Source organism: Podarcis melisellensis (genome assembly GCF_964234715.1).
Source record: "Podarcis melisellensis genome assembly, chromosome: 8".
In the NCBI taxonomy this organism is placed as follows: domain Eukaryota; kingdom Metazoa; phylum Chordata; class Lepidosauria; order Squamata; family Lacertidae; genus Podarcis; species Podarcis melisellensis.
This window is the reverse complement of record NC_138540.1, coordinates 66626336-66639390: the sequence shown is the minus strand read 5'-3', so window position 1 is coordinate 66639390 and position 13055 is coordinate 66626336. Positions and strand designations below refer to the sequence as shown.

At 42.3% G+C, this 13055-nt stretch overlaps 1 protein-coding gene across 2 annotated transcripts in view; it reads right to left on the bottom strand.

Moving 5' to 3' along the window:
* WASF2 (WASP family member 2) overlaps positions 1 to 13055 on the bottom strand; it is a 43978-nt gene that overhangs the window by 13221 nt on the left and 17702 nt on the right. For both annotated transcript variants that reach the window (XM_081920719.1, XM_081920720.1), the window contains exons 2-4: positions 6434 to 6587; positions 1880 to 2014; positions 883 to 1036 (exon numbers count right to left, since the gene is read on the bottom strand). In XM_081920719.1, the coding sequence (XP_081776845.1) occupies positions 883 to 1036; positions 1880 to 2014; positions 6434 to 6563 (419 nt within the window). In that variant the 5' untranslated portion in view covers positions 6564 to 6587. The remainder of the gene's footprint in view (positions 1 to 882; positions 1037 to 1879; positions 2015 to 6433; positions 6588 to 13055) is intronic.

Here is a 13055-nt window from a genome sequence, read left to right as displayed (position 1 = left end):
GGCCTCCGTTGGCAGGGGCAGCTTCTTATTTCCCACTGGAAGGGGCACTTGCAAGGTAGGGATGTACCATGCAACCCTCCTGTTCTGACTCTCCACCTTGCACATGCTGTTCCGTCAAATGCTTGATCTGGCAAGGGTGTGCAGAAGGAGCATGAAATTATGCTACTGCTACGGGTGGAGAAATATGGCCCTTGAGCCGTTTGGCTAAAGGAAATCCAGGCTGCAGGCTCATGGCATTAGACATCCCTCCACTGCAGAGAAGGCAATGTTATGAACCATCTTGCTGAATTGCAGCAAAGACTCACTTAGCTGAGCAGTGACTGGCTAGCTGGCTCTAGAGCCTCATATGCACAGCACATCTCCAGCATACTCAGGCTAGGCAGGCTCTGAACATGGGAGTTGCATTTACGTATCACAGCTACCCACCACAGATGGGCCCTATATTACACAGATTTGTTTACCGCTTTTTAACAGTTTTCTAAGACTAGAAGGCATCACCAGTTACTGTGGGAGTGATGCAGAAGTCAACTGCATGCTGTGTGAAGTAGTGCTTCTTCTTTTTTCAAAACCAGTTCCTAATTTCAACTGAGTGTTCTAGTACTGTAGCAGAAAAAGTTTCCCCATCTCCTTAATGTTACAAATCTGTATTGTGTAGTCTTTGCCCACCACTCTCATCAACTTTTCTCTCAACTAAAAAGGCCAAGACATTTTAGCCTTTGTAAAGAAGGTCCGCTGGCCCCTTGGTGAGTCAGCGGGTTTTCTTATGGGTTAGCTGGACCACGCCACAGTCTTTACAGAAGAAAGCCCTTTAAAAGCAGGTCCATTCCCTTCTCAACTGAATGGGCAGCCTCCCCACTTAGCTAGAAGCATAAGTTGCATTACCTGTAGGATGAGAGGATATTAAGAGGTGGAGGCATATTACAAACGCCATAAGTTTCAAGGACAGGCACAGGGAGAGAGTCTCTGTCAAAGAGCTTTTGGTCCTGAGTTGTGGAGCTTTTGAAGGCTTTCCTGGTGTTAATACCTTGCAGAGACACTAAGAGGAGAGAAATGAAAGAATAAGGAAAATAAAGCCACTTCAAACACAACCTAAGCCAATGTTTGCCCAGTTATAGTTCTCAATACTCTCTGCTGTCACAACATGGGATCTTTCTGCCACATCAACAAAGCTTTCAAGACAGTATCCCCTTTCCTTTTAAAAAAGAAAAGAAACATACACACAAAAACAGAACATGGGGAGGGGGAGACAAACCCCCTTTAATCAAAGAGAAGATCTATATGCATTCAGAAAAACTTCCAAGTAGAATTGGCCTTTGACCGGTTCACCTCCACCCACCCCCATAAAAAACCAAAACCCCTCTTTCGTCTAATGACCAGTCAAATAGCAGCCAGGTATTGGAACATATTTATTACAACAGAGAATTATGGTTATTGACAAAAACTACCACCTTCTAAAAATCTCTGGAGGCCAATAAAGCTCAGAATCCTTACAGATTATATTTTTGCTTCATTAAGCCCTCCAATTTCAGCTTGCTTCAAAATCCCTGCAGCTAACTTGCATGGCCTTCAGGAACAACTAAACAGTGCAACTTAAGAGAAGAGGACAGAAGCTCTTTGGAGGGAGCTACAAGGAAAAAAAGGTGCCTGCTGATGTATCAGGCTTATGCATGTGTGTTCCTAAACCTGCAGAGCAGGGGAGCAAGAGGTCCTCATTTTTGCCATTACTACCAAGTGACACACACATCCATGGGGCGATGAGCAAGTTAGCTGACCACACTCTGACAGTCTGCAGGTGTCAGGTTCATTCCAAGTCCACAAGCATTTCGCAGCTGCAATTTAGCGTAGTTGGCCTAAAAGTGTATCAATTTTGCACCATTACCTTCCTCCTCCTTGGGATCCAGCTGAGTAACTTTGATCTGAAGGCGGTCAACTCTCTCGACTAGAGAGCTTACACGAAAGGCAAAGGTGTTTGCCTGAGTAAAAAGCTCTCCAAATATGTCTTCAGCAAATTTACCTGAAAAAGAATAGCAGAATGTTATAATTCTAAATGCACAGTTTCTTGCTCTCTGTGTGCCATAAAGCAATCTGGCAAAAGCTCCTTTTTCATTATAGTTTAGTTATGTACCCCACATGTCAATTGGTAGAGGGGTGCCAGAAATCATATGTGCATGCATAGGTGTGCTAAGTATTTATACATAAATATTTTAGTCCTCTTATCTCAGGAGGGAATGACTGGAAACAGTCACGTTTTGCTCTCTTAATTGGGACATTTGTAACAAGCAAATCATGTAGGGGAAAAGTCTACAAACCAATCTAGCTAAACATGACCCTTCCACAGCATCATTAAACAAGGAAGGAAGCGAAACAGAAAACTTAAAGACTTCCATAAAGTAATAAAGAAGGAGGGCAGCCATGAATCAGATGATATTGTTGCATTTAGCCTTCATCTTGTGGGTCTGTGATCTCTTTAGCTTCTAGGATGGTCTACTGGATAGACACACAATGACAGCTACATTTCATTGTCCTCTAAAAGCTCAAAAAGACTCACTTCATTAAATGCTGCCAAAAGAAACTCCCCATCTCTCGGCTCTCTTTCACAGTAGGCACAGAGTCATTTATTACTTGCAGGTGGCAGCACAAAAAAAGCAAGGTGCTTTCAAGGTTGAAAACAATGCCTCCGAATTTGAGTTGGGAGATGTTAATGTTCCTGCCAGACTAGACACTTACAACAAGTATTCTGAAGGAAGGAACCTGAAGTTAAGCAATTTAAAATTTAAAGATGAAATTCAAAACTACAGAACACTTGAAGTTCCCACTGGTACCCAAGTAGCCTAAACCAGTGTTTGGTGTATTTAAGAAGCCAACAAAGCAAAGTAAATCATTCAGTATTCAGTTTAGCTCTGCAGGTCAACTTCTCATGCAAGCACAGTGGATTACGTAAATCTTAAAGTATAACACAAAGGAAATCAGGGAAGGATTTAAAGAAGAGAGATCCTCATCCCCAAGCAGTGTCAAATCTAGTGAGTAGCCCTGAAGGTCCCAGAGGGCTGAAAGGCAGGCTACAAGTACAAAAATTCACCATTTTTGTGAGTACAGCAGAACCTCGGCTTATGGTACCCTCGGGTAATGTAAACTTCAGGTTGCGAAAGCATGCGCAGAAGCACTCTACCATGTACATGCGCAGAACAGGCACCTCCGGTTGCTGAAACCTCGGGATCCATTCCGGAGCTCCGGGTCGGATCCCAAGGTTTACACAACCGGAAGGACCACTGTAAATAGTCTTAAATGAAAAACACTTCAATACGTTTAGGTGGAAGCAAAGGTAGCAAGACAGGTGATGCTGCCTTGAAAGCAGAAGCCAGCTAGTGGAATCTTACAAGTCAGCTGCTAGAAACTCTGGGAAAGCAATTCAGTTTCAGCATCGCCACCAATCAAGCCTCAGCTACTAATAGCTACAAAATGTATACAGATGCCAGACTTCGGAGATATACCAGCCTCAAAGCCCACCCATAAAAGCTGTGGGCACAACAAAATAACTTAGAATATTTGTTTTCTTTAGTATTGCTAGCAGTGGGTTCTCATTGTCAGCAAGACCACATAAGATGTTTAAACAATATTCACTGTTAGTTAGACCTGGATGAAGAGCAGGAGTTCCCCTAAACAGCTTTGTGGAATACTTGCTTTTATGGTATATTCCCTCACACAAAAAGGGGTGCCGGCACTGCAACTAGACTTCTGTCAAGGGAATCAGTTTCTGTGTATATACGAAGATACAGCTGCCTTACATAAAGTCAAAATAAATTCTAGCCCTGTGCTGTGTACTCTGATAAGCAGCAGCAATTTAATGCTTCAGGCAAATATCTCCCACCTGATCACTTGACATTGAGATGCCAGTGACTGAACCTGGGACTTTCTAAATGCCATGTGTTCAACCACAGAGCTATGTTCTGCCCATACCTGCTTGAAGGGACATTTATTCCCACTCTCATGGAACTGAACCAGTCCATTTATAGTGTTGGATAGCCACACTTACATTTCAAGCTGTTTCACCATGAAAAGAGAGAAGAGTGCATTGATACTGTATTATACATTTGCACATTAAGTTATTGGTGCAACTCATATACAGTCTGAGTCTATGCATGTGCGTCTAGAAAAACACACAAGTAAAGAGGCACTGCTATATACTCTTTATCAAATAGTATTATCTGATGGCTCTTTTGAAACCCTGTACTGTGGGAACTGTGCTTTATTCTGGTGCAGTCCTGGCCATCCCATTGATTTTAGCACACATACCCTTGATAAATGGCAACACCTGCTAATGAATTTGACACACATTTTATTTTCTCATGGTGCTTGTGCACCCAAGGGAACTGGCCTCTCCCTGGGGAAGCAGAGATGGGATTTCTGAGTCTGCCGACTTCCTAGGCCATCCCTTTTATGGATGCAGCCTGCAACTTACTCACATTTAACTTGTGTGCATTCAGCTTCACATGCTTGGCAAAATGATTAAAAAGGGAAGGAGGGCAGGCATCCAGGATAAAAGACTTCGGCAATCACAGAATTGTACAGTTGGAAGTGACCCAAAGGTCATCTAGTCCAACCCCCTGCAATGCAGGAATCAACTAGAGCATCCATGACAGATGGCCATCCAACCTCTGCTTAAAAACCTCCAGTGAAGGAGAGCCCACAACCTCCCGAGGGAGTCCGTTCCACTGTGAAACAGCTCTTACTGTCAGAAAGTTCTTCCTGGTGCTTAGTCACAATCTCCTTTTTTTGTAACTTGAATCCATTGGTTTGAGTCCTACCCTCTAGAGAAGGAGAAAACAAGCTTGCTCCATCTTCCATGTGACAGCACTATAGATATTTTAAGATGGCTATCTCCTCTTAGTCTCCTCTTTTCCAAGCTAAACTGTTCCTCATAAGGTTTGGCTTCCAGACCATTTAGCACCTTGGTCGCCCTCCTCCTCACGCATTCCAGCATGTCAATATCCTTCTTATTAATCCCACCTGCCATTGCACCTAATGTGTTTTGTCTATACATGATTTTGGCTTTGGACACAAGCCCTGGAATGTAACCCCTGTGTACGTTGAGGGCTTGCTGTGTTGCTTTCCAGCCATGGTATGCTGGACCAGTTGAAACAGACGCACTACATTTTGCAACTCCACAAGGAACCACATTAAAGAAAGTGGTACGCAGCCCACAAACCTACCTCTTTGAACAGTCTCTCTTATGCTGGAAAGGAAAAAAGCAGCAGCCCAGATACAGGCAGGTTCAGATGACACCTAACAAGAGGAGGATTCTATCTCATCTGCATACATATTGTATTAGCCCTTGCTTCTACAAAGATATGGATACATAAAGGCTGATTTTATGAATGTTTACTCATATGTGATCCATTTTGTTCAATTAAGTAATCAAGTAAGTGATCTTGCTTAGTATCCTTGCATGTACATGGAGAAAACCAAACAAAAGACCTATATCTTCTCAGTGCAAAAGACCTATATCTTCATGACCAAAAAGCTTTTGATTTTGCTCTTTGCTTGTAAAAAGCTCTAAAAGTTGCAAATCAGTTGTTTTAATTGCCTAATTGCAACCAGGTACGCTTGTTCAGGAAATATGTGCATTAAAAAACAACTTTATTTAAATCAATTCACACAGCTATTCAACTTTAACCCTACATAGCTTTAAACAGGCACTCTCTAACAAGTATCTACCTCACAGAGTATATGAGGACCCCTTTGCAAGCATTTTAGAAAGTAAAAAGTCTAGAGAAACAGAGTTAATGCAACTCCAATCCCATCATGATTTTTAAAGAGTAACAAAGACCCAAGTGGCCGATTTCTCTCTTTTTAAATCTCTGCCCATGTAGTAATCCTGCCCTTTTACAAAGCCAGCTAAATAAAAGCCAAAACGTATTCATCATCCGCAGAAATAAACAGCATGAAGAAACCAAATAGAGTGACAGGTTCATAGTCTCCATGAGGGAATTTCAGTATACAATGTGGTACATGCATAATCTTCAAATCAGTAAGTAGCTGCATCTGCATTATGACAGGAATCTGATAAAAGGGAATACTAGCACACTAAATACTGAAAACAAATGAGAGGGACACTTGATAATGTGCTCAACATATTGAAGGTTCTTAGCCCAGCGCTTCTGTATGGAGGCTGCCTGTCTTGTATTCCTTCCAGCTGTGCTTCAGCTGCAGTCATCCCTTGCTCATCCCTCTCCAACACAGACTGGTTGAGTAGAGGAGGGAGAAATTCCAGGAGGAGAGAGAAGGTTCAAGGAGGTTTCATAGGAAGATCTTTTAGCACTACCCATGGAAGACAGATGGGGGAGAAATAGGAACACAAGAAGAGAGAGAAGGCAGCTGAATCAAGAGCCTAGCAGCTCCTGAGGGCAGCAGGCAGGCTGGCCATGGTACTCACTCAGGCTGCCCAGCTGTCGAATGACATTTGCCAGGGTGATGTTGGTCACGCATTCCAGCTCATTCCGAACACTAGGCAATGTCTGACGGCACAGGTGCCTTGGCTCGATGTTCCTTGTTACTAATGGCATGGTGGACCAGCTTCAGGCGGCGTTCTGAAAAGAGAAAAAAAATCCCGCAAACAGGAAAAGGATTACTCAGCCGCAGATGCTGGCATCACCAGAAGCACATCATTCGTTTCCCTGCTCAGAAATCAGCTTTATCTAAATCACTGCTTTCATCTCCCCCCCTACACACAACACACACACACACCTGTCAGAACTAGGCTTTTAAAATAAAAAACCCTGCAGTTTTAAGGCTTGCTACAGAGAAGCTGGGGCCAGCCACTGTATGGTGCTTCCCACTCTGGGCTGCTGTGATTTGTCCCACAAACCATGTGTTCAAATCTATCTAGCTGACTTCTTTCAAATACTGCTAAACATTTAGCCAAAACTATTAAAGGCTAACAGGAGGGGTGTGGAGTACAAGCACCAACCCAAGTCCAGTTGGGAAAGGGTTAAACATTTTCCATCACACCAGACAAGTTGGGCTCTCAGGACAAAACAGGAAGCACTTTTAACTGACCAGGAAGCTTGCTAACAAATGCTCCTCAGTCTGAGGTCTGCATCACACACACACACACACACACCCACACACACCCAAGTCCCTTGTGTTGGAAGGTTCTCCCACTAAAGCAGCTATGGTTTTAGAGATACATGCACACTAGTAGTTTTACAAAGGAATACAGCAGCTGGTAGCTTGACAAAGACTGGAGCTCTAGGAATTAAAGTACAAGGTTTGAAAGGGTTTGACAGGGAATCGTGCTGATCTGCTCTCCCAAAAGTTATACTATCAAAGAATCTGCAGTTATGCTAACCTGACACTTGAAGAAAGCATCCCCCCATTTTACAGCATTCCAGTATAAAAATATAAAATACACACATCCCAATAAGAATATTCTGATCATCAATATCTCCTTTCCACTTAATTACCAAAAAACATAATCCTGTTTCTAGCAAATATAAAGTCCATTTGTAGTGCCTATATGCCTAAGTCATTCATTCTCAAGCGAGCATTTCTCTGAGAAATTTAAGCTCTACTGGAGAACAAAAACAAGCATTAAAAAGATATCCAACTAGTGAAAATAGAGTACACTGAAATTCATTTGCTCATTTCTTTGAAGGAAAAGGGTGGACCCCTTCCTAGGTCAGATGGTGAACAGCTCCGCCGGAGGAGACAGCTGTCTTATGACAAAGACTCTGATCTGCTGTGGATGGAATGGAAAAAATAAAAGCAGGAAGCTGACAGCTTGGGGAACATGACTTCCTGTCACCAACAGCAACAAACCAAGAATCATTTTTAAAAGTCAGCTGTTTGTGCTTGACTTTGAACCACCCTTTTATAGTCTCTGTGGCAGCTGGCAGCTTATCTCTGAGGTCCAGGAGTCATTCCTGGATGCTTTTCTATCAGTGCGTTAAGGGACTGAAGCCGATATTAGCTTTTGCTAATTACCTCCCAAGTCAAAAATCTGAATTTCCAAATCTGACCTGCCACTGCAGAGGAGTTCAAGATCTGGAGGGCACAGAACAGCATCCAAGGTTTTATATGTAACATGAGGTTACAAAAATCTCAAGAAATTAACAGTGTGAGCCAAGAAGCGCCAGCGAAACTTGACAGGAATACATTCACCTTTTAATGGGTCTTCCTGTGCTTGGATACTGTAGAGGTCAGCCAGCTTGCTGTATGCATAATCACAACAAATGATAAAAAGGACAGACTTCTATTTTTCATAGCCAGAAAGGTTGGTATACTTTGTAAATGACTGAAGTCTTTCGTCCATTTTTGTGTGCAGCATAGCTCTTTAACCTATTTCGGAGGTGGAAAACTGAGGCTAAAGAAAATTTGCTCAAAATCAACCATTGTCTTGGCTAAACATGAATCTGACTCTAACTCTTCATAAGGGCAGCATCAGACTTTTTATTACTACAATTAGAATAGTTTTCTATTCCTGTTGAAAGGCGGAACTACACAAAATGCTGCAAATAGAGAATCACTTGCCAATCATCATGTAGTGAGTTTTCCCTCACATCATTGGCTGCAGTATTGGGGGTGGCGGGGTGGGAGGACAATACACAATGTCATACAATGGAGTGATTCCAAACGCTGCAGTAGGCAGCATAACTTGCAGAGGTCCAAAGGAAAAGTCTGGAAGACCACATGTGATTAGCTATGTAAAGTACAAAGGCACTCTCAGAGCAACAGATTTCTTCATGTCAGTTCTGCCAAGGACAACTACAGAATACTGCATACTAACAGTTTAAAGTCACTCAGATGCACTGGCGATTCTTTAGGTGGATATATGACATCACCCCAAGCTGCATCCCATGTGACCACAATGTTAATGTTCCAAATACAAGGAAAATTCACCCAATTATCACTGAATTCAGGACTGCAGTACAAAAGCAAAGATACAACATGTCAATTTCCACATAACAAACATTAGAAATGAACACACAAAGGTGGAAACAGACTTCTACACACGATATTTAATGTTCTGTGCCGCTAAAGAGGACCTTTCCTATTAGAAATGAAAATTCACACCATACTTAGGATCTGAAAAGGTCACCTCAATTGCTGTTGTTATCATATATATTTAATCAGTTGGTAAGAAGGTGGATGCATCATCCACTAAAATTTAATCAAGTGACAGGCCTAATTAAAAAATACCTGTTCCACCTTAAGGGATACCCTTTTCGTTCTACATTTTTATTGTGATTTGGAATCTACTGTGATTACATTTGATTATTGTTTGACTGACGTTTATTAAGGTTTTAAAATCTCACATACTGATTTAAGCAGTTTAATGGTGATGCAATTCATAAACACCACATGCAAATGCACCACCTAGAAGATTATTAAAGCATTAAAACCACATATTCTAAAGTCCATGAGTTTTCCAATAGTACTCTTTGCTCATAATCATAACACAAAGCCTCAAAAAAACCCAAAACCCATCTCCTGAAGGACTCAAGTCCCCATAAAGCCCCCACCCTTTTGTAACATTTTAATACACAGCTGTTAGGCCTGTAAATTAGGTCAGAATAGCAGTTCTAGAGGAAGGGGTGCTTTCCTTCCTGCCCATTTTCCATCCTAAATTGCCCCACTGGGGAAAATATGGGCATGGTACAAGCCCATGTATCTTATCAAATTTAACAGCAGATGAGGTGGAGAGGGGATATGGACTAGGATAACTTTCAGAACACCCTTTCCCCCAGAATCTGTGCCAGACTAATGAACACACACTCACACTGGGATATCTAGTCACTCCTGCAAAATTGTTGGTAGAGCATGAGACTCTTAATCTCAGGGTCATGTATTTGAGCCCCACATTGGGCAAAACAGGGGGCTAGACTCTATGACCTTCACAGTCCCTTTCAATTCTGTGATTCTTTGAAATGCCGTATTTTTTGCTGTATAAGACTCACTTTTTCCCTCCTAAAAAGTAAGGGGAATGTGTGTGCGTCTTATGGAGCGAATGCAGGCTGAGCAGCTATCCCAGAAGCCAGAACAGCAAGAGGGATTGCTGCTTTCGCTGTGCAGTGATCCCTCTTGTTGTTCTGGCTTCTGATATTCAGAATATTTTTTTTTCTTGTTTTCCTCCTCCAAAAACTAGGTGTGTCTTATGGTCTGGTGCGTCTTATAGAGTGAAAAATACAGTGCACGCTGCACGCACCATCACAGGAGGTAGAAATGGAACACTCAAGAATCAGCCTAAGAATCAAGTTTGGCATATCAGAAATACCTAAGCAAGAATGTGAGAAGGAAGACAAAAAGGGAAGGAGTGGATTGTAATGGATTTTTTTTAAAAAAAGGAAGGAAGAGGAAATAAAAGTGCAAGCACAAGCAACAGAGCAAAAAAAGGGGGCAGGGAGACAGATCATCCACCAGTCATATAGAAACAGAACAAAGAGATGAAATCTTTGCTTCACAAGTTTTGCTCTCTGAAAGTTTACCTCAGGTTTGTTCTGTGGAAATTGTAGAAGACTATGTAAAAGCACTCCAAGATTAGTCACTTGCTTCCATACCTATGAGGCTATGAAAAGGCCTGACTTCCATGGCAATAGTAAAGAAAAGAACCACTTGGACTGCTGAGTGTCTGTGGGACCCTCCCAACATATGACTTTGTAACCTCAAAATATGAGGGTGGAGGAACTCTGCCTGTGTTACGTATCTTGACCAGAGATCCGACAATAGCAGCCTTCCTGACCTGTGGCAATCATAATGCTGACATAATCCTGTGGGGTTGTGGTTATTTTAAGCTTCAGAAAACAGAAATGGCTGAGATGTGGTCCAAAAGGCCCACATACAAAACTTACTGGTTATTCCTAGCACTGAACATTAGCTATGTCAGAGACAGAAGTCTCCCACTTGCATAGAGTGCACTAGCAACCACATGCTAAGTACAGCTAAATATATTGCTTATTTATCTATTTATATTTATTAACCTTTTTTCATGCACAGGACAGTGCGCCAAAGCAACCTAGAATATAAAAAACATTAAACCCCATATAAAAACAATGATAGTGCATATGCAAGCATTAACATTTTAATAAAACGTTACCAAATAGGTTCTCATAAAGATTGTGGTAGTATAAATTATAGCACTCTCGAAACATGATACAGACAAACTTACCACATGAGCTGAAGAAGCCACTCTTGCATAACACCAAACACCTAAGCTTGTACTCAGGTAATGTGTCCCAAAACCAGGCTGTGGCAGGAGAGAATAGCAATTGTGGTGGGAAGATTCAAGGACAATCAATATTGTATTTTGAGAATGATTCATGTTCTTATGTAGCTGAATTGTTTTTTTTTTTACTTTCTGGCTATCCCATGACCATATTATAAAGGAGGCATAGGCAAACTCGCCCTCCAGATGTTTTGGAACTACAACTCCCATCATTCCTAGCTAACAGGACCAATGGTCAGGGATGATGGGAATTGTAGTCCCAAAACATTTGGAGGGCCAAGTTTGCCTATGCCTGTTATAAAGCTTTACAGAATCACAGAATTGCAGAGTTGGAAGGGACTCTAAGGGTCATCTACTCAAATTCCCAGCAATGCAGAAATATTTTGCCCACGTGGAGCTGTAGTTGTGTTCTATGTTACAAAACAAGCACAACTAGGAGGTGCTTCTTTTTGTTTTCCACTGCATTTCTATCAATTAAAAAAAATATTCTGAAAGTGCGACCCAGAGAAAAAAGTTAGAGAACTGCCCTAAACAAAGCAGATCAACACAGTCGCAGTGCCAAAGATCACAAATGTCCTGCCAGAAAAGATACCGCATGGCAGCAATCCTTTGGCACCAAACTGTTGGGGGGGGGTGTTTGTTTTTGTTTTTTAAAGCTGTGAACACAGAAAGGAAGGAAGCTAACATATGCCCCACCCTCCCCAACACAACCGTAAGAACCACTTCAAGTAAGCCAGAGGAAATTGGGAGCCTGCTTTAGCACTGATACTTAAAGGTGAGAGTGAAGACAAAAAGGGTGGGGAGGAACCACACATGGACTTTACCAATTTCACTTCTTCTTTACTGTGAGAGATTACCTTTTACTAAACACCATCTGTGTGAAACATCTTTAAGCTAGCACAGCCACAATGGCTGTCTGTTAGCAGCAAACCATCCCCCCCAAAGGTCTGGCATCTTTAGGAACTGAGCACTTTTGCAATAACTCAGATACCTGACCCTGAACCAAAGGCAAGCGTTTCTGGAGCATTTCTACAGACGAGACTTCCCCCCCCACACTTACATTGGGGGTTACATTCCAGGGTCCTACGCACATGAGTGAAGATCATGTAAAGCAGGGAGCACCTCCTAAACATCTTTTAAATGCCCTCTCTGCCACTTTTCTTTTTTCTTTTTTTGCCGTACCATAAATTCTGTATCCAAAAATATCCACAACTAGAATTGAAGCTCTGGGGCCGGCAGAAGGCTGGAGAACACATCAGAGAGCAGCTGCTGCTGCGCTACCTCGTATACTAGCTGTTAGACAGGGAGGTTGAACAGTGTAAACAAAGCCTCACTGCTCCTCTGGTTTCTTCAGGGCTTCCTCCACCCTCACTGATGTCCTCTTCTGGCTTCGGGGAGAGTCTCCTCATGAGCCACAAGGACTCTCCAGCTCTCTCATGCCATTTCCTGATTTGAATTGAATTCTTTCATTATTTCCTGGCTCCACGCATATACGCGGTCACACTCAAGTCGATCACGTGTAAATGGGATGCCTGTAGTTGCAAATTTCCCCCCCCCCTCAACACACACACCCTACAAACCCAAACAGCAAAGCCAAGCAGAACCTCAGGGATAGCTTTTGAGAATGCCCACTGGTGGATTAGACACACCAGGTTTGGAAGCAAGGGAGAAAAAGGATCATCAAATCTGAAATTCTCATCAGGCCACAGAGCTAGAAGTCCTGTTTCATTCTGCCAACACAGGCCAACTCTTCCTTCCAACATCTAAAAAGACAACTAGCTTTAAGCGTCTCTCAGCAGTAGCAGTTCCTCCTTGAAAAAGCCAGAAAGTCTGG